Source organism: Pan paniscus, chromosome 1 (assembly GCF_029289425.2).
Source record: "Pan paniscus chromosome 1, NHGRI_mPanPan1-v2.0_pri, whole genome shotgun sequence".
NCBI classification, from domain to species: Eukaryota; Metazoa; Chordata; class Mammalia; order Primates; family Hominidae; genus Pan; species Pan paniscus.
In genome coordinates, this window is record NC_073249.2 from 160,019,659 (window position 1) to 160,041,044 (window position 21,386).

The window sequence follows — 21,386 nt, forward strand, 5'->3', positions numbered from 1 at the left end:
TGTCTATTGGTAAAAAACAACCAGAAGCCATTTGCTTTTGGCTGGTCAGGCCAGCAATATACCTTCACTGTCCTACTTCAGGGGTATATCAATTCTTTAGCCCTGTATCGTAATTTAGTCTGCAGAGCTCTTTCCCTTCAACAAGATAACACATTAGCACATTAAATGGATGATATGCTGGTTGAACTTAGTAAACAGGAAGTAGGCTTCAGTAAGACATTTTCCTGTCAGAGTGTAGGAAGTAAATCTGACAAAATTTCAGGGGACTTCTACCTCAGTGAAGTTTCTGGGTGTCCTGTGTGTGTGGTGTGGGATATGTTGAACTCTATCTTCTAAGGTGAAGGATAAGTTGTTGTACCTGGCACCTTTTACAACTGAAAAGAAGCACAATGCCTAGTGAGTCTCTTTACATTTTAGAGACAACATATTTGTCATTTGGATGTGCTACACTGGCCCATTTACTGAGTAAACAGAAAAGCTGCTGGCTTTGAGTTGGAACCCAGAACAGCAGAAGACTCTGCCACAGGTCCAGGCTGCCCTTCATGGTGCCCTGCCACTTGCACCATATGATCCAGCAGATCTGATGGTGCTTGAAGTGTCAGTGGTGGGTAGATATGCTGTTTGGAGCCTTTGGCAGGTCCCTATAGATGTAGAGGACAATGATCTTTTTATTTGATTAAACTTTAGAACCTGAACCTGAAGAGCCTGAAGATGTTTTAGAAAGTGCAAAACACGAAGAGGTAGAGGAAGAATCTAAGAAGGAGGAGGAAGAAGAAATACATGCAGAAGAATCAACAATACCCGCCAACTTGGAACGACTTTGGTCTTTTTCCTGTGACTTAACCAAAGGCCTCAATGTGAGCAGCCTTGCCTGGAATAAAACAAATCCAGTAAGTTATCAAACATTTGAACAATTCTGTTTCTAGCATTGAAGGGAAATTATCAAGTTCGAATAATGAACAATTGTTTTCCTTAGATATGGCACAAGGGATTTAAATTGACCATAATTTTGAGTTTTAGAATGCCCCTAAAACAAGTTCCAGTTTAAAAAGGGGGAAATGCAAATAGTTACAAAATAATGTTTTTCTCCTTTAATATAGTAAACATTTAATATGTAAAACATTACCATTTTTATTTTAGGGGATATACTTGGGACATGACATTCTCTGAATTCATATTAGATATGAATAAGTAAACTATACGATTAGTATATTTATTCAATGTATACCAAAACTCATGTGCCCAAATTTATATTAGCCTCAAAGTAGTCATATTTGGAAGTGTATACTTAATCTAGTGACCCTGCAAGTGTGCAAAATAATTTTGAGATTCTTTAAAATACTGTTACCACCGATATTAGCAAGAGCTTAAACAGCACTTAGTATGTAGCAGGCACTATTGTGTTTTAACTGTACTAACACAACAACCCTATGAATTAGATACTATTATTTTTCTCATTATGTTGAAAGGAAACTGAAGCACAAAAAGCATAAATAATTTGCCCGAAGTCACGCAACTAGTAGGTGAAACAGCCAGAATTCAAATGCAAACATCTGGCTCCATAGTTCTTGCTCTTAACTACTGCACTGACAAAAGTCATCTTGAGGCAAATAAGATGAATTGTCAAGTTGGAGAATTATATGTTCGGTTGTAAAAAAGAGATAATTATAGAGTAATTAGACTAATTTTCTTCTGGGGTTTATAAACTGGTTCTGAAGATATTTCCCAGTTAACAATTCCAACAATTTTTCAGGTAATGGCAGTATCTTTGATATAAATATTTATATTGTTGAAGCAGTCAAAACCAATTTATTTAAATTATATTATATTTTGTATGTTTAAGAATTAGCCTTATTATTTTATTGCCACACCTTATCAGGTGCTATGTGCAAACAAGACAGTTGTCATAGTTATTAAAAAACAGAAAGTCTATAATCATTTCCATTGAAACCTAAATAACACATTATTTTAATTATGTGTATTATTTTGTAACAAAGTAAAGTACTTTTATTATGAATTTATCTTTATAAAACTATATTTGGGACTGTCTTGTGGATTAGTGGAATTGATTTTAATTAATTAATTTTTTGGAGATGGGGGTCTTGTTTTGTTGCCAAGGCTGGTCTTGGACTCCTGGTTTCTAGTGATCCTCCCGCCTTGGCCTCCCAAATTGCTGGGATTACAGGTGTGAGCTACCATTCCTGTCCTGTAAATAGGATTTAATAGATCTGTAATAAAGATATATGAAACATTTTTAGAAACTGAATATACTAGCATTTTAAAAATTAATGCATTGCTGTGGAGATTAAATTAAATAATTTTGAATGAGCCTAAATACAAACATATTACAGATGGAGTCTATGTTTATTAATTCATTGTATAAATATTTGTTGAACATTAACTCTGTGCCTGGCACACTGTTAAGGTGCTAGAGATACAGTAATAATGAAGTTATACATAGACCCTGCCTATATAATAATTTCGAATGTGCTATGATGAGGAAAATAAACAGTGCTGTGGGGACACATACAAGAAGCTCTTGAATGTTTCTTAGAGAAAGTAATGCCTCTGCAGAGTCTAGAAGAGATAAATAGGGATTTGTCAATGTCAGGGTGAAAGGGTATAGTAGTGAAGACTGTTTTAAAGACAGAGGGAATTATGGACAGATTACGTTGGCCTGAAAGTAAGGTGGTGATAAGAAAATATAATATTCTAAAATTAAAGGTATTCTGGTTACACAGCAGAGGCTGGATTTGTTCAGTTATTAAGCTTTTGCCTATTTGTATTTACATATGCATTTCTTGAAATGACCTCCTGTATTAGGTAGCTCATGCTGCTGTAACAAAATATTATAGACTGGGTGTCTTAAAGAACAGCAATTTATTTTCTCATAAATCTGGAGGCTGGAAAGTCTGAGATCCAAGGGCTGCTGATTCAGTTTCGGTGAGAGCTCTCTTCCTGGTTTGCAGTGGCTGCCTTTTCACTGTGTCCTCACATGGCAGAGAGAGACCTCTGGTGTGTTTTTCTCTTTTTATAAAGTCACCAGTCCTGTCACATTAGGACCCCATCCTTATAATCTTATTTAACCTGCGATTCCTTCTAAAACCCCTGTCTCCACATACAATCATATTGGAGGTTAGGCCTTCAACATATAAATTTTAAGGGGACACAATTCAGTCTATGGCAGCTACCTTTAACTTAAGTGTCCTTTATTTTACATTTGAAATAATTAAGTCATCCTCAAAAACTCAGAATATATTATAACCTATTAATACAATCTCAGAAGACTACCTCAATATGTAAAAGAACTTGTTAGCAATTGGTTATTTTTAGGTGCTTATCTTTCAGTCTGCAAATGAGAAGCATTATACTCATTAATTTTTTTGCTTAGGAATATGGAGGTATAGAGTAAAAACAGATGGTGTACTGGCATTTTTTCCTCTCAGTTGAAATGTCTTACTACTATTTTTAACACAGCTCATTAATATATATCTTTATACATTTACCAATATTTTAATGCTATCTTCTCTTATTTTTAAATGTATTTTTCTGGTTTTCAGGATCTTTTGGCTGTTGGCTATGGGCACTTTGGATTTAAAGAGCAAAAAAGAGGATTGGCTTGCTGCTGGTCAATAAAGAATCCCATGGTAACCCAAACAAGAATAAGAAGCATTTTTATCTGGCTGTTGACAAAATTCTCATAAAATATATAATTACATGTAATAATTAAATAAAGTCTAGAAAATTTGATCAATCAAGACTATTTTCTTTGGTTTAACTTCATAGCAATTAAAATTTGTTCTTGTTGACACAGGGTAAAGATAATTCATTTATTAATTCATTCAGTAAATATTTATTGAATGTGTACTATATGCTGTTATATATGATGATGAAGAGTTGAACCATTATTGATTTTCACAGCTAATTATAAAGAAAAAATGAATCTTAAATGAAAATCCTTTGAAAATTATGGTTTTTTTTTTTTTTTTTGAGACAGAGTCTTACATTGTCACCCAGGCTGGAGTGCAGTGGCGCAATCTCGACTCACTGCAAACTCTGCCTCCCGGGTTTAAGCGATTCTCCTGCCTCAGCCTCCCGAGTAGCTGGGACTACAGGTGCACACCACCATACCCAGCTAATTTTTGTATTTTTAATAGAGACGGGGTTTCACAATGTTGGCCAGGATGGTCTCGATCTCTTGACCTCGTGATCCACCCGCCTCGGCCTCCCAAAGTGCTGGGATTACAGGCGTGAGCCACCGGCACCCAGCTGAAAATTATGTTTTTTAAATACCTGGTTGTTTCTTAATATATGAATACCTCCTTATCACCTGACTGTTATTCTTAACAGATATAAAATAGATTTATATGACCTTCTTACTGTCATACATTTTTCAAAGAGAATGAATATAAAGAATCATAGTAGTAATTTTGCTAAAGAGCCCTAGTCAATCTGTTACTTTAAAGTTTTACATTTAGTTTAAATTCACAACTGAAATGCAAAGTGGAAAACTTAAGAGAAGGGTCAGAAGAGCATATAAAAATGACTAAAATTTTTATAAATAGCTCTAGTCTGTAATATCTGTAACAGTGTTTGAATAAACTTAGCGATATGTCATATAGATCTGGGTTTATATAGCATAAAAGAAAAGAAGCAATTTTAAATGTGGAGGGATTGACATTGGATTCATCATCAGTAGTCTGTCTTCTTTTTTATGTAGGTGGTTAAAAGCAGGAAAGGATTTAAATTAGACATTCAAACAAAACAAACTCTTCATGGGGTTGTAGAACACAGTAACTTGGGGAGTTTTGGAACTTTTTCTGTTCATTCTTTAGATAATCCAAGCATCTGAAACAAATACTAGAAGACAGGAATTATATGCTAGATGATTAGTTTTTTGTTCCCATAAGAAGGTAGACAGGTGATGGTAATACTAATCCTGCTGAAAGATTACCAAAATATAATTATTGTAGAAGGCTGTGCTGTACTTCCCTTCCTACTTTCCTCCCTTCCTTCCTTCCTTCCTTCCTTCTTTCTTTCTTTCCTTCCTTTCTTTCTTTTCTTTCTTTCTTTCTTTCTTTCTTTCTTTCTTTCTTTCTTTCTTTCTTTCTCTCTCTCTCTCTTTCTTTCTCTCTCTCTCTTTTCCTTCCTTTCTTTCTTTCTTTCTTTCTTTCTTTCTTTCTTTCTTTCTTTCTTTCTTTCTTTCTTTCTTTCTTTCTTTCTTTCTTTCTTTCTTTTTTTCTTTCTGAGACGAGGGTCTTGTTATGTTGCCCAGGCTGGTCCCAAACTGCTGGTCTCAAGTGATCCTCCCACCTCAGCCTCCCTAGTAGCTAGGATTCCAGGAGTGAGCCCCCATGCCCAACACTCTATTTCTTAAAGCCGTTGAGTGCTGAGGATTCATACTTGTATCAAAGGAAATGACCAAGTGAGGTTTTATTATTTTCTATACTGGAAATTAGGAAGACAGAAGTAACTGAATGTGGGCTAACTCTGCTCACACACCCACTGCCACCAAACTAAATCTCAGCCACCATTATATTCTGCCTTACTGTGATCTACAAAAACAAATTGAAAATGTAATTTTTTAAAATTTAGTGGCCAGAACGTATTTATCAGAGTCCATATGGAGTCACTGCTGTGGATTTTTCAATTGGAGCACCTAACCTTTTAGCCGTTGGCTACCACAATGGCACAATTGCAATTTACAATGTACGGAGCAACAGTAATGTTCCAGTTCTGGATAGTAGGTAAGAATCCGAGAATTAGATAAATGTATAATACATGCTTTTTCAGGAGGATTTACTCTAATGTTATTTAGTTTTGAGTAAATATTTTTGTTGTTACTGAGAGTGATACCATTATTTTTGAAACATTTCATAATCCCTCATATTGTCTCTCCAGCAGGAATGGTCTGTCCTAATAGATCCTTCAACTTCTTCTCTGCCCGTCTCACTAACGAACTTCCTCTGGCTTGACAGTTTATGTTTATTCTTAAACTATTGCTTTGGTTTCACTTCTTCCAGGAAATGTTCCCATTCCTTTCTTTTGTGCAACCTATACATACCTTTATCATAGCGCTTATCACATTATATATAAAAATTATTTATGTGTATATATGTAAATCTATCTTATCTATCTATCTATCTATCTATCTATCTATCTATCTATCTATCTAAGGAGGGTATAAGTTCCTTGAGAGCAAGGATTGAATCTTACATACCTTTCTGTCATCAGCATGTCATATAATATTGGACATGTAACAGGAGTCCAGTAAGTGTTTGATGAGTAATTGATGAATAAATGAGTTATTTGAGGAAAGCCAAAAAGTTAGAGGTGAAAGATATTAAAAAGGCTAGGTTTTTGTAATAGACAAGATACCAATGGGGCATGTTTGTAAAAGTGTTTGAATAAACTTAGCTAGAACTAGAAATAACCATTAAAGCAGAGGTTCCTAAACTTAACTTTCAAATTATTTGCAGTTTTGTAAGCATAGGCCTTTGTGCTTGTTTCTGGGAAGAGGGTCCATAATTTTCACCAAAAAATCAAAGATATGTATGATTTTAAAAATGTTCAGAATTGATTTCATTGGAGGGTTTGTATTAAAAATCAAGGTAGTCAGTACCACGAAAAGAACATCACATTAATCTGATAGGAAAAGAGTCAGTAATCTGAGAAGTGAGTTTAATTTTTCAGAAAAATTTTAACTCTAATCCATAGAGAGAGTCAAACCAATGGGCAATCTTGAAGCATAGGAGGAAGAGTGAAATATAGAAAGAAGAATTGTTTACCTGGATAAGATTTAAATGATTAACAACTTAATTCATAGAAACATTATAAAGATGAAAATACTTATATTCCATGTGTCTAAAATAAAGTAAAAGTCAGAAAGAATTAATGAATAGAGTAAGAAAAGTAGATTCTGAAAAGAAAGAACATTTTTGCTTTTGTATTCCTGTTACGATAGCTAATATAGTTAAAGACCAGTACAATTTTTCTTTTGTAAGAAGTAGAAAAAATAACAGTGACTATTAAGTAGAAAAGTGGTTGTCTTTTCTATTTTTTAAAATATTTAAAATAAAAGTCTATTTTTGAACAATAAAAGGATTATATAAATAGGTCATGATCTTCTAGAAAGCTGACCTTATCACTTATACTCCAAGGCCTTTAAGAAATTATTATAATGATTATATGTTTAGTATTTTTTTTTACTGTTTTAGTGAATCACCTCAAAAACATTTGGGACCTGTATGGCAACTACAGTGGATAGAACAAGATCGAGGAACAACAGGAGATGACAAAAGAGAAATATTAGTTTCTATATCAGCAGATGGAAGAATCTCCAAATGGGTTATACGAAAAGGACTAGACTGTTATGGTAAAAAAAAAATCAAGTTATCTTTTTCTTGTTACATACTGAATTAAAATTTTCTAGTTAACCATGTGTGAAAGATGACAAATTTTGGTTTGGCCAATAAGAAAAAAATTGGGTTGGCCATGGTTTTTCTAAGCAGCTAGTTCTGGTGGGTGCTAATTTTAGCCTAATTACATGCAAAAGTTGGCAGAACTAATATTATTATTTGCAGGAGAAACACGCATGATATTTGCGGTACTCTTTCATGTGGTAAATAACAAGTTATATATGTTTTTCTTTAAATACAGATTTGATGCGATTAAAGAGAACTACAGCTGCCAGTAACAAAAAACGAGGGGAAAAGGAAAAGAAAGATGAAGCTTTGATATCTCGACAGGCTCCTGGAATGTGTTTTGCTTTTCATCCCAAGGTAAATTATTTCACTCTTATTTACCACTGGACATAACAATTTCCAAAAATTGAAGTGTATTAAGTCATAAAACAAGACCAAATATTAGCCTGTTAATGAATATTGTGCCTAATATATTAGAGACAGAAAGTAGATAAATGATTGCCTGGGCTAGGGGATGCAGGTGGAAGAATAGGTGAGGAGGGAGGGAAAAATAGGGAATGACTTACTAATGAAATAGAGTTTTTTGGGGGATGATGAAACTGTTCTGAAATTGATTGTGGTGATGATTACACAACTCTATGAACAAACTAGAAACTATTGGATTATATACTTGACATGTATGAATTATATGATATGTGAATTATATTCCAATAAAGCTTTTTTTAAAAACTGTGCTTTGTAAGTGAAAAAATAAGGACAGATTTAGCTGCTAACCTAAGGTGGAATGGTACATTCCAGTTGGCTATACTATGATCTTTATCTGCTTTTGCAGATAGATAGATGAGAGGTATACATTTCTGAGGAACTATGGAAAAATTCTCTTTACAACTTTGTGCTTAACTCAAGTGCCTCTCCCTGCCCCCCTTGGTCACTCTGCTGCTCTATCATACTTACAGAAACCTAATCCACTTGTATATAGTCTTCTACATTTCAATTCGCATGGTGACTCTCAGGATTTGGGGATTAGAAAGACTACTTAATTTCATGTTTACCAAGCATCAAATCAGAGCACAGTTAATGAAGTCCTCCTTTTTCTTTTATCTGGAGATACTTTGTTTTTTATTTTTAATGTTTATGAGTACATAGAAGGTATATATATTTATGGGGTACATGTGATGTTTTGATACAGGCGTGCAATGAGTAATAATCACATCATAGAATACGGGGTATCCATCCCTTCAAGCATTTATCCTTTGTGTTACAAACAATCCAATTATACTCTTTTAGTTCTTTTAAAGTGTACAATTAAATTATTATTGACTATAGTCACTCTGTTGTGCTATAAAATACTAGATATTATTCATTCATTCTATTACTTTGTACCCATTAACCATCCCCACCACCCCTCTACCCCCAACTACCTTTCCCAGCCTCTGGTAACCATCTTTGTACCCTCTATCAGTCTGGAGATACTTTGGAATCAGAATATTCAGCCACTATGATAGGCTTTTTCAGAACATGTATTCCATGTTTTCTGTTACATGTAATATGATCATCTCTTTGGTGACACCATCATCTACCTCATTATGCAAACCAAAACTTGAGCTCCTCTATTCTACCCTATCATCCAAATGATACTTAAAATTTGATTGTCCCATCCCTTCTAGCCCAAGCCTGCTATTGCTAATGTAGTTCAGATCTTTCTTATTTTTTACTTTTACTACTACAGCCATCTTCTAACTTCCTTCATTCTCAAATTCCTTTAATTCACCTTAACTTTGACTCTAGTTCTCAATGTGGGCAGGGAGGGGAGAATTTTCCCTTTAGGGAACATTTGGCAATGATTGGAGATATTTGTGGCTGTTGGAGCTGTCAGGAATTGAGGTGAGAGTGGGGAAGTGCTACCAGTATCTCTGGGAAGATGCCAGAGATGTTGCTAAATATCCTTCAATGTACAGGCAGCCACCACCCTCCCAGTGCACATCAGTCCCCAACAGAGAATTATCTGGCCCAAAATGTCAATAATGCTTGGTTGAGACAACCTAGTCTAGTGTCCTGAGGTGACCTTGGCATAAGGAATTCAAGATGATCATATGGTCTGTAAATAAAAACAGTTTTACTTCTTTCTTTCTAACCTGGTTGCCTTTATTTCTCTTTCTTGTATGATCGCACTGGTTACAACCTCCAGTACAGTGATGAGTAAAGATGATGAAAGCATGCATTCCTGTATTGTTCCTGATCTTAGAGGAAAAGCATTTAGTCTTTTACTATTAGGTATGGTGTCAGATGAAGGCTTTTTGTAGACAGAATTAATCAGATTGAGGAAGTTCCATTACATTCCTAGTTTGTTGGATGGTTCTTATTCGGAATGGATGTTGGATTTTGTTAAACACTTTTCTGTATGTATAAAGATGATCACATAGTTTTTCTTTTCAAGTTTGTTAATCTGGTGAAGCAGATTGATTTTTTGAATGTTTATCCCTGGAATAAACTTTATTTGATTGTTGTTTACTACCCTTTTAATATACAAATACATTTGATATACTGAAATTTTGTTTAGAATTTTTGAATCTTTGGTTAGAAGAGAGATTGATCTATAGTTTTCTTGTGACATCTTTGACTTTGCTATCAGGGTAATCATGTCTGCGTAGAATTCCTTTTAGAAAGAATTTTCATAAAATCAGTATGATTTCTTCATTATATACTTAATAGAATTAGCCATCTGGGCCTGGAGTTTTCTTTGTGGGGAGATTTTTAATTTTTAACTACAAAATCAAATTTTAATATATGTAGGGTTATTATGGTTATCTATTGCTTCTTGAGTGAGCTTTGGTAATTTCTTTCTTTTAAGGAATTTGTCTATTTTATTGAAGTTGTGGAATCTATTGACATAATACTCCCTTAGCATCCTTTAACAGCTGTGGAATATGTAGTAATCTCACCTCTAATTTTTTTTTTTTTTTTTTTTTTGTGACAGAGTCTTACTCTGTCATCTAGGCTGGAGTGCAGTGGTATGATTATAGCTCACTGTAACTCTGAACTCCTGGGCTCAAGCTATCCTCCCACATCAGCCTCCTAAACAACTGGGATTACAACCACACACCACCATGCCTAGCTAATTTATTATTTTATTTATTTTATTTTATTTATTTTTTTTTTTTTTGAGACAGGGTCTCACCCTATAGTCCAGGTTGGAGTGCAGTGGAGTGATCTTGGCTCACTGCAACCTCCGCCTTCTGGGTTCAAGCGATTCTCCCACCTCAGTCTCCTGAGTAGTTGGGATTACGGGTGTGCACCACCACACCCAGCTAATTTTTTGCATTTTTTTTAGTAGGGACAGGGTTTCACCATATTGGCCAGGCTGGTCTCAAACTCCTGACCTCAAGTGATCCTTCTGCCTTGGCCTCCCAAAATGCTGGGATTACAGGCTTCAGCCACCGTGCCTGGCCTAATTTATTTTTATTTTTGTAGTGATGTAGTCTTGCTATGGTGTCCAGGCTGGTGTCAAACTCCTGGGCTCAAGTGATCCTCCTGCCCTGGCCTCCCAAAGTGCTGGGGTTATAGGCATAAACCATGACACCGCCCTGTGATTCCTAATATTAGTAATTTGTGTCTTCTCTCTTTTCCTGATTAGTCTGACTTATGTTTATCAATTCTATTGAACTCAAAGAAATGGCTTTTGACTTAATTGGTTTTCACTATTTTTTTTTGTTTTCTTTATCATCAATTTCCACTTTGATCCTTATTATTTCTTTTCTTTACTTTGGTTTTAATTTGTTCTTGTTTTTCTAATTTTTTAGAATGAAAGTGGGGGTCATTGATTTATGACTTTTTTCTTTTCTAATGTAGTTATTTGTGCTGTAATTTTTCCCTAAGTACTCCTTTAGCAGCATCCCAAAAATTCTGATGTTACATTTTCATTTTCGTTCTGTTCAAATTACCAATTTCACCCTTGATTTCTTCTTTGATGGGTGGGTTATTTAGAAGCATGTTATTTGGTTTCCAGATATTTGGGGATTTTCCAAAGGTCTTTCTGTTACCAATTTCTAATTCAATCCCACCATAATTAGAGAAAATACTTTTTATAAACTGAACTCTGTGAATTTATTAAGATTTGTTATAAAGCCCAGTATGTGGTCTATATTGGTAAATATTCCCTGTATACTTGAGAAAAATATGTATTATGCTTTGCTTGGTTAGAATATTCTATAAATGTCATTCAGGTTAAATTGGCTGATAATGTTGTTCAAGATTACTTCTCTTTGCTGATTTTCTTCCTACTTCTTTCAATTATTGAGAAAGAGGTATTAAAGTCTCCAACCATAACTGTAGATTTGTCTATTATTCCTTGTAATTCTATCAGTTTTGCTTTGTGTATCTTGATGCTTTCTTATTAGGTACATACATATATTTAGCATTATTATGTCCTATTGATCAATTAACTCCTTTATCACTATGAAATGGCCCTATTTATAACTTGTGATTTTTTTTACTCTGAAATCTACTTAGCATGATATTAGTATAGCCACTTCAGCTTACTTTTAACTGGTGTTAGCCTGGTTTGTCATTTTTTATGCTTTTTCTTTTAACCTATTTGTCTCTTTATACTTAAATTTTTTTGTAGGTAGCATATAATTGGGTCTCACCTTTTTATACAATCTTAAAATCACTGCCTTTTAATTACACTGCTAAGATCATTTACATTTAGTTTGATTATTAATATGGTTAGGTTTGAGTCTAACATCTTGCTTGAAGGGGGCATATATAAAATATCTGGCTTCCTTATCTTGAGACAGGACTCTGAAGGGCCATCTTCTCTCCAGAGCTTCTTATACTTTGGACTAAGCCCTCGATTGCAACTGCGTCACGGCTCAACTGAAATATCTGCCCATTCCTGTTTCCCACGTAGAGGCTGTTCCTGAGAGCACTCCCTAACACTCTGGCATGAAATCTCAGAGTTTATTTGCTGGGAAACCCAACTTTCAACAGTGACCTTGAAGATCGCTAGCGAAAAATGACCACTTATAAATGGTGTTAGAATAATAAGTATCCATATTAAAAAAGGAATTAGATTTCTATCCTATCATACACAAAAAACTTTCAGAAGAAAATGTAGGAAAATATCTCTAGGACCTTAAGGTAGGGAAAGATTTCTTAAAGCACAAACAATGCTGAATATAACAGAAAATGAAAACTTATGTTCATCAAAGACAGTAAAAAGAAAATAAAAAGGTAAATCATACACTGAGAGAAGATATTTATAACATGTTATAGACAAAGCAATAGATTCTAGAATATATAAAGAACTTATACAAATGAAAAATAACAAGACGTATTATTACTAAAATTATCGGGACACAAAATAAGAGGAAACACAAGTGGCCAATGAACGTAAAGTGCTCAACCTTATTGATATTCACATAATTAGGAATTAAAAACAGGTGATATAATTTTACATCTAATAGAATGGCAACATTTAAGATTTCTGATGTAACCAACTGTTGAAGAGAATGTGAGTCAGATAACTTTTATATACGACTGTCTGGGAATATGTATTGGTAATACCAATTTGGGAGAAATTATACTTTATCTTATAATTTATTTTTTTCTTTTTTCAATATCATGTAGTTTGAAAGTGTATATCTGTCTTTTCTTGGAATAGTTGTAATGAAAGAGCACTTACTATTTCCCTGGACTGCTAGTTCCATTGTCAGGTAGCTCTAAATGTTAGAAAGTTTCTTATTTATTTTAAGCCAGTGTTTTTCTATGTAATTTCCATACAGGATATTAAATGCTACCCCGATTCCAGCAAAGGACCAATTTATATTTTCTTTTGCACAGTAGTCTCTCAGGTAGTTTGATTATTACAAAACCATGACAAAAGAAAAAGATAAGATTGGTATATTCAAGATAGTGTTTTTATTTTGAGTTCTTGAATTGATTTTAATAGATCCAGAAATATCTAATCTTCTATTTATCACGCTTACTAATGTATCACAAGCCAATGCATTTCGATGTTTTGTGTTGTAGGACACAAATATCTATTTGGCTGGCACTGAAGAAGGTCATATTCACAAATGTTCTTGTTCATATAATGAACAATACCTAGATACCTACAGAGGACATAAGGTTAGTTTAATTATAGTAGGTTGGAACATTTATTTTGTATTTCTGAAAAAACAGTACCATTATATACAGAATATGTAATATGCAATAAATTTACAACTTCAGAGTTAAAAATACCATCTTGAATTAAGTGTTTTCTTCTATGGAAACCACCAATAATGTACAGGGCATTTTATGTGACTTCTAGATATCCTTGATTTCTTCTTGAAAGTTTGGAAGTTTTGTTTCTAAAAGACTTTGCTTATGATAACATGCTGATCCTAAAGTAAAATTGTCTTTCACCCACACCTAGTCTCTATAGCTTATTTTTTTTTAATTTTTTTTTTAAGAGATGGGTCTCACTGTTACCCAGGCTGACCTTGAACTTCCACTTTATCTTCCACTTGATCTTCCCACTTTAGCCTCTAAAGCAGCTGGGACTACAGGCAAACACCACTGCACCTGGCTATATATCTTGTCATGATTGTTTCAGCCACATTTTCTTCATTTTCTCCCTCATTTCTTTTTTTTCTTAATACTCTTTATTTTTTCAAAGTATGCATAATATGTGTTAAATTTAGTGAATATTGTAGCAACTATATTTTTATGTCTCTAAATGTAATAATTTAGGGAAGATTCAAACTGTGATCTTATTCTCAACTAAAATAATGCCCACACGATAATGGATAGTGTGAAAATCTAGAAATCTTAGCATTTTTAATTTGCTGGTCAAGTTTAAAATAAAAGATGTTAAATATTATTTACCTATGTATTTTTTTTTATTTCTAGGGTCCAGTGTATAAAGTGACATGGAATCCATTTTGTCATGATGTATTTTTAAGCTGTTCTGCAGATTGGGGTGTTATTATATGGCAACAGGAGAATGTCAAGCCATCTCTGAGTTTTTATCCAACTACTTCTGTTGTTTACGATGTTGCCTGGTCTCCAAAATCATCCTATATATTTGCAGCTGCAAATGAGAACAGGGTGGAGATTTGGGACCTTCATATCAGCACGTAAGTTACTATTTTTCTTGCATATATTTATAGTAGAAGCAGTTCAAACTAAGTGATACCTGATAGTTTTGACACCAGTTAGAGGGTAGTGTAGTTACTTTAAAAGAAGTAATAGTTTATGAGAGTCCTTTATGAATAAAGATAATGCCAGGATGCTATATTAATGTCAATTATTTATACCGTATGTGGTTTTAAAAGTATTTGAATGAAAGTAGTTTACCTTGGCTGGGCACAGTGGCTCACACCTGTAATCCTGGTACTTTGGGAGGCTAAGGCGGGAGGATCACTTGAGGTCAAGAGTTCAAGACCAGCCTGGCCAACATGGTGAAACCCCATCTCTACCAAAATACAAAAACTAGCCAGGTGTGGTGGCATGCACCTTTAGTTCCAGCTACTCGGAAGCCTGAAACAGGAGAATCATTTGAACCCAAGAGGCAGAGGTTGCAGTGAGCCAAGATTGCGCCAGTGTACTCCAACCTGGGCAACACAGTGAGACTCTGTCTCAAAAAAAAAGACTAAAGAAAGTGGTTTACCTTACTCATCTCCTCAAACTTTTATAGGACGATTTAGGATATAATAGTTATCTTGAGTTCTTATTCATTGCCTGGTTTAGAGAAACATACACAGGCATTTTTACATTTTTAACTAAAAATTTTCTACAATAGAAAAAAGGGACAAAGTAATTATTTTTGCAACATTTACTTATGCTCTTACCTTGTTTCAAAAATATTCAGAGGGGTATGAACTTAATTAAAATTTTTGATTTAAGATATTACACCAAAGTTATTAGAGGATTGTCTAAATTAATTTATTCTTCCTAATATGAAAACTTAATACAATGTTGAAATAAAAACGTTAATGGTTCTGCTTTTTCAGTTGGAAATCATAATATATCTTAATGCTAGTTTTTAGCAAAAGCAAGAAAATAAATTCTTGTTTGAAAGACATGATGTCAAATTCAATGGATTTATTCTTCATGAGAAAATTTTTTGCTAGGAATTGATAATTCAGTAACTTTAAAATTTTGTCCTGGTTTGTTTTATAAAACAGTATGAACCAAAAATCAAGGATTACAAGTATGAGGTGACTAACGTATAAAGTGGCTTCTTAAATAATCCCACCTCTGATTGTAATTTTTCTGGAAAAACTGTAATTCCCAGGACAACACATTTTTAAAAGAAGTATGCAAACTTGCTAATTGTCTTCTTTTGAGGACACTAGGTAGATTGCTTTAGATGACGAAGACTAGGAAAACTTCTTGTTCAAAATGTACTTGTACGTTCCAGAGGTTCATTTGGATAAAAACATTATTCTGTTAAAAGACAGTTATTATTTAAGAAGTTGTGTTAGGGGTCTCCAGAGAAACAGAACCAATAAGATGTATGTATCTACTTAGATCTATTGTTGTCTCTGTCTCTATATATTTCTATCTTTATATCTATCTCTTGAGAGAGAGAGACATTTATTTTAAGGAGTGGGTCCTATCAAGTATGAAATCTGCAGTGCAGGCTGGCGGGCTGGAATTTCCAGCAGGAGTCATGTTGCAATCTTGAGTAGAAAGGCATTCTGCAGGTAGAATTTTATTCCACTTTGGTGGATATCATTCTTTTCTTTTAAGGCCTTCAACTAATTGGATGAAGCCTACCCACATTATGGAGGGTAATCAGCTTTATTCAAATTCTAGTGAATTATCCTTAAGCTGATAAGCAACTTCAGCAAACTCTCAGGATACAAAATCAATGTACAAAAATCACAAGCATTCTTATACACCAACAACAGACAAACAGAGAGCCAAATCATGAGTGAACTCCCATTCACAATTGCTTCAAAGAGAATAAAATACCTAGGAATCCAACTTACAAGGGATGTGAAGGACCTCTTCAAGGAGAACTACAAACCACTGCTCAAGGAAATAAAAGAGGATACAAACAAATGGAAGAACATTCCATGCTCATGGGTAGGAAGAATCAATATCGAGAAAATGGCCATACTGCCCAAGGTAATTTACAGATTCAATGCCATCCCCATCAAGCTACCAATGACTTTCTTCACAGAATTGGAAAAAACTACTTTAAAGTTCATATGGAACCAAAAAAGAGCCCGCATCGCCAAGTCAATCCTAAGCCAAAAGAACAAAGCTGGAGGCATCACACTACTTGACTTCAAACTATAGTACAAGCCTACAGTAACCAAAACAGCATGGTACTGGTACCAAAACAGAGATATAGATCAATGGAACAGAACAGAGCCCTCAGAAATAACGCCACATATCTACAACTATCTGATCTTTGACAAACCTGAGAAAAACAAGCAATGGGGAAAGGATTCCCTATTTAATAAATGGTGCTGGGAAAACTGGCTAGCCATATGTAGAAAGCTGAAACTGGATCCCTTCCTTACACCTTATACAAAAATCAATTCAAGATGGATTAAAGACTTAAACGTTAGACCTAAAACCATAAAAACCCTAGAAGAAAACCTAGGCATTACCATTCAGGACATAGGCATGGGCAAGGACTTCATGTCTAAAACACCAAAAGCAATGGCAACCAAAGCCAAAATTGACAAATGGGATCTAATTAAACTAAAGAGCTTCTGCACAGCAAAAGAAACTACCATCAGAGTGAACAGGCAACCTACAAAATGGGAGAAAATTTTCGCAACCTACTCATCTAACAAAGGGCTAATATCCAGAATCTACAAAGAACTCAAACAAATTTACAAGAAAAAAACAAACAACCCCATCAAAAAGTGGGCGAAGGACATGAACAGACACTTCTCAAAAGAAGACATTTATGCAGCCAAAAGACACATGAAAAAATGCTCATCATCACTGGCCATCAGAGAAATGCAAATCAAAACCACAGTGAGATACCATCTCACACCAGTTAGAATGGCAATCATTAAAAAGTCAGGAAACAACAGGTGCTGGAGAGGATGTGGAGAAATAGGAACACTTTTACACTGTTGGTGGGACTGTAAACTAGTTCAACCATTGTGGAAGTCAGTGTGGCGACTCCTCAGGGATCTAGAACTAGAAATACCATTTGACCCAGCCATCCCATTACTGGGTATATACCTAAAGGACTATAAATCATGCTGCTATAAAGACACATGCACACGCATGTTTATTGTGGCATTATTCACAATAGCAAAGACTTGGAACCAACCCAAATGTCCAACAACTATAGACTGGATTAAGAAAATGTGGCACCTATACACCATGGAATACTATGCAGCCATAAAAAATGATGAGTTCATGTCCTTTGTAGGGACATGGATGAAATTGGAAATCATTCTCAGTAAACTATCGCAAGAACAAAAAACCAAACACCACATATTCCCACTCATAGGTGGGAATTGAACAATGAGAACACATGGACACAGGAAGGGGAACATCACACTCTGGGGACTGTTGTGGGGTGGGGGGAGGGGGGAGGGATAGCATTGGGAGATATACTTAATGCTAGATGATGAGTTAGTGGGTGCAGCGCACCAGCATGGCACAGGTATGCATATGGAACTAACCTGCACATTGTGCACATGTACCCTAAAACTTAAAGTATAATAATAATAAATAAATAAATAACAAAAAAACAAATTCTAGTGAATTAAATGTCATTGTATTTGAAAAAAATACCTTTACAATAGACTGATGTTTGACCAAACCGCTGGGTACCATAGCCTAGCTAAGTGGACACACAAAATTAACCATCACAGAAGTTTAAATTTATGAGTTCACATCTTAATTGTGAAGTACTTTAATTTACCTGGTTGAAATTAGTTCATTGAAGAAATGAAGGTTTTGATTGAGTAAGGAGTGAGGAGCAGTTATTTTGAGTTTGGAAACACTTAAATAGGCTTATGGTTTTTGTTACATTTAATTTAAAAAATGTCAAAATTTTCTTTGTCTATTTAAAAGACCATATTAATATAACAATTGAATTTACAAATAAAATATTTCATTACAGTTTGGACCCTCTGATTGTGAATACTGCTAACCCTGGAATCAAGTTCACAACCATTCTCTTTGCCAAACAAACAGATTGCCTTCTGGTAGGAGACAGTGATGGACAGGTTTCTGTGTATGAACTGAGAAATATGCCTACTGTTTTGGAAACTGGCCAGGTAAGACTCAAGAGTAAAAAAATTTGTGTCATTTTATTAGTCTATTCAGTTATACTTTTGTAGCATGCAAAGGATTTACATTTCTCAATATCTTAAGTGTAATATAATAAAAAACCATAAATTCCAAGAGGTGCTAACTTCTATACATGGTACCTACTAGGGTTTTTTTTTTTTTCGGCCTCGTCTTATTTATCTGTAAAAGATAATGAGAATAATAATGTTGGTGAGCAAAATAATTGTAAATATTATATGGGAGAACCTAAAATTGTGCCTAGTATGTAATTGGGACTTAATAATTCTTAAAGATATTCAAAGAAGTTTACGTCATGTATTAAAAGATTGTTACATAAAATAATTGTATTTTTAGATATTTTCCAATGTTCCTGAAATGGGCATTTATTTCTGTTGGTTTAGCATTATCATATTCTCTTATTCCACGTTCTTCAAATACCCAAGTTTTGTGTCGAACTTTGACAGACAACTCAGTGTCAATAGATGCCTATTATTTATAAAAAGTTTTCAATTTAAAATTTTCATTTTTTCTCTATTTCTTATGTTTAAATTGTTATTATAAACAATAATCTGGTAAATATTAGCACAAATATGATAAATATGTTAAAATATTAAAAATATGCACAAATCAATATGAAAAAACACCAAGACTTCAATTAAAAAATGGGCAATGGTCAGGAACAGGTCATTCACAAAAAATGACTAGTAAATATGTTTTAAAATCCAACCTCACTAATAATTTAAAAGATAAAATATTATTAAATTCTAATAGCATTCTCACATATCAGATTTACAAGGTTTATTTAAAAATAATTTTTTAATAAGACTACTCTGTACTGGCAAACATTTGATGAGTCCTCTCATACTGGTGGTTGGAATAGAAATCGGTATAACTTTTTGGAAGCAATTTGACAATCTGAATCAAGACTGTTAGAAATGTTTAGAGAAGGCTGGGCACGGTGGCTTCTGCCTGTAATCCCAGCACTTTTGGAGACCGAGGCAGGTGCATCACTTGAGGTCAGGAGTTCAAGACCAGCCTGGCCAATATGGTGAAACTCTGTCTCTACTAATAATACAAAAATTAGCTGGGTGTAGTGGCGGGTGCCTGTAGTCCCAGGTACTCAGGAGGCTGAGGCACGAGAATCGTTTGAACCTGGGAGAGGGAGGTTGCAGTGAGCTGAGATGGTGCCACTGCACTCCAGCCTGGGCAACAGAGCAAACTTCTGACTCAAAAAAAAAAAAAAAAAGAAAAAAAAAAAAGAAATGTTTAGAGAATATTGATTCCTTTTAACTAGTAATTCCACTTCTGAGACTAGCCTGTAGAAATGTTTATAAATGTAATAAAATAAATTAACTATAGCATTACTCATGAGATGATAAGAAAAGAAAAGGAAAAGGAAAACAGAACAACATAAATATCCAACAAGAAGGAAATGTGGCCAGGGAAATCAGATGATTGATTAGATCTGGGTCACATGTAGGAGGTAGAGTTCTGTCCCAACCATACAGACTACAAATGTTAAATAAGTAAATAAATAAAATAAATAAAATGCTTGTCATTTCCCCAGCCTAAAATTCACAGGGCTTATTTCTTTACTTACTTCAAATCTTTGCTCAAGTGTCACTTTCTCAGTGAAGTCTTTCCTGATCACCTTATTTAAAATTGCAACCTCTACTATCTTTCACATTCCCTATTCAATACTCTTTCATGACTTATTTTTTAAATAACATTTACCACCTTTGAATATACATAAACTTACTTATGCATTTTATATTTATTTATATATAAATTTATGTATGTATTATAACATAATTTATTTATATATTTTGTTAATTGCCTGTGTCCCACACCTAGAATGTTAACTCTATGAAAACAGTGTTTTTTGTCTCTTTTTTCTGGGTTGTATTGCCATGGGCTAGTATAGTGTCTGGCTTATAGTAGTTATTCAATAAATGCTTGTTGAATAAATATGCATTGAAAAACTAGAGAAAAAATTAACATGCTTTGTATTACAACTATTAGTTATTAGTAGTGGAGTCATGGATAAATTTTAGTTTTTCTTTTACTTACCTGTTTTCCATATCATCTGTATTTTTTTTGCAAAATGCATTGGTTTTCTTACATAGTAATTTTAGTCTACTCTGAGGAATGTAATCCTAATGGCTTTTTCATGATATTAAACATGTTTTCATTTCTCACACATTTATTGAGTATCAGATATTTTAACAGGTACTGGGATATTTATCTCCACGTTGAAACTTGCCTAAGATACACAACTCAATGACCAAAAGAAATTAAAAGAAAATTCCATTCTTATTCAAATGTCTTAAAATGTTTAAGTGAATCCAAATACATAGTTTATAGTAATCTTTTTTCTTCTTTTGTCCATAAGCCTCCAATTCTAAATGTAGCCTCAAAGCCTAAATTCATCTTTTTTTTAAAAAAAAAAGTCTCTATGATTATCTTAGTCCATCTCACACGAGCTCTAAGAACTTGCCCGCAAACTCTGAATTTGCGGTGGTTGGGAGTGGGAATTGAGTTGTTTGAGTTGTTTGAAAATTTTTGTTATTGTGTGTTGGAGATAGTGGTGGAAGAGAAATCTGTGAGTATTGACATGTTGATTCTTTTCTTTTCATCGAATGTATATACGTATTTGTGTGTGTATATTATATATATATAAAACCTGTCAAGTGTGACAAT

The 21,386-nt window shown here is 34.1% G+C and overlaps 1 protein-coding gene across 1 annotated transcript in view; it reads left to right on the forward strand.

The window, feature by feature from the left end:
• Positions 1-21,386, forward strand: part of DNAI4 (dynein axonemal intermediate chain 4) — a 112,688-nt gene that overhangs the window by 84,526 nt on the left and 6,776 nt on the right. The window contains 8 exon segments of the mRNA XM_003806952.6: positions 688-890; positions 3,561-3,647; positions 5,596-5,747; positions 7,218-7,375; positions 7,660-7,781; positions 13,455-13,553; positions 14,319-14,545; positions 18,517-18,673. Coding sequence (XP_003807000.3) covers positions 688-890; positions 3,561-3,647; positions 5,596-5,747; positions 7,218-7,375; positions 7,660-7,781; positions 13,455-13,553; positions 14,319-14,545; positions 18,517-18,673 — 1,205 coding nt within the window.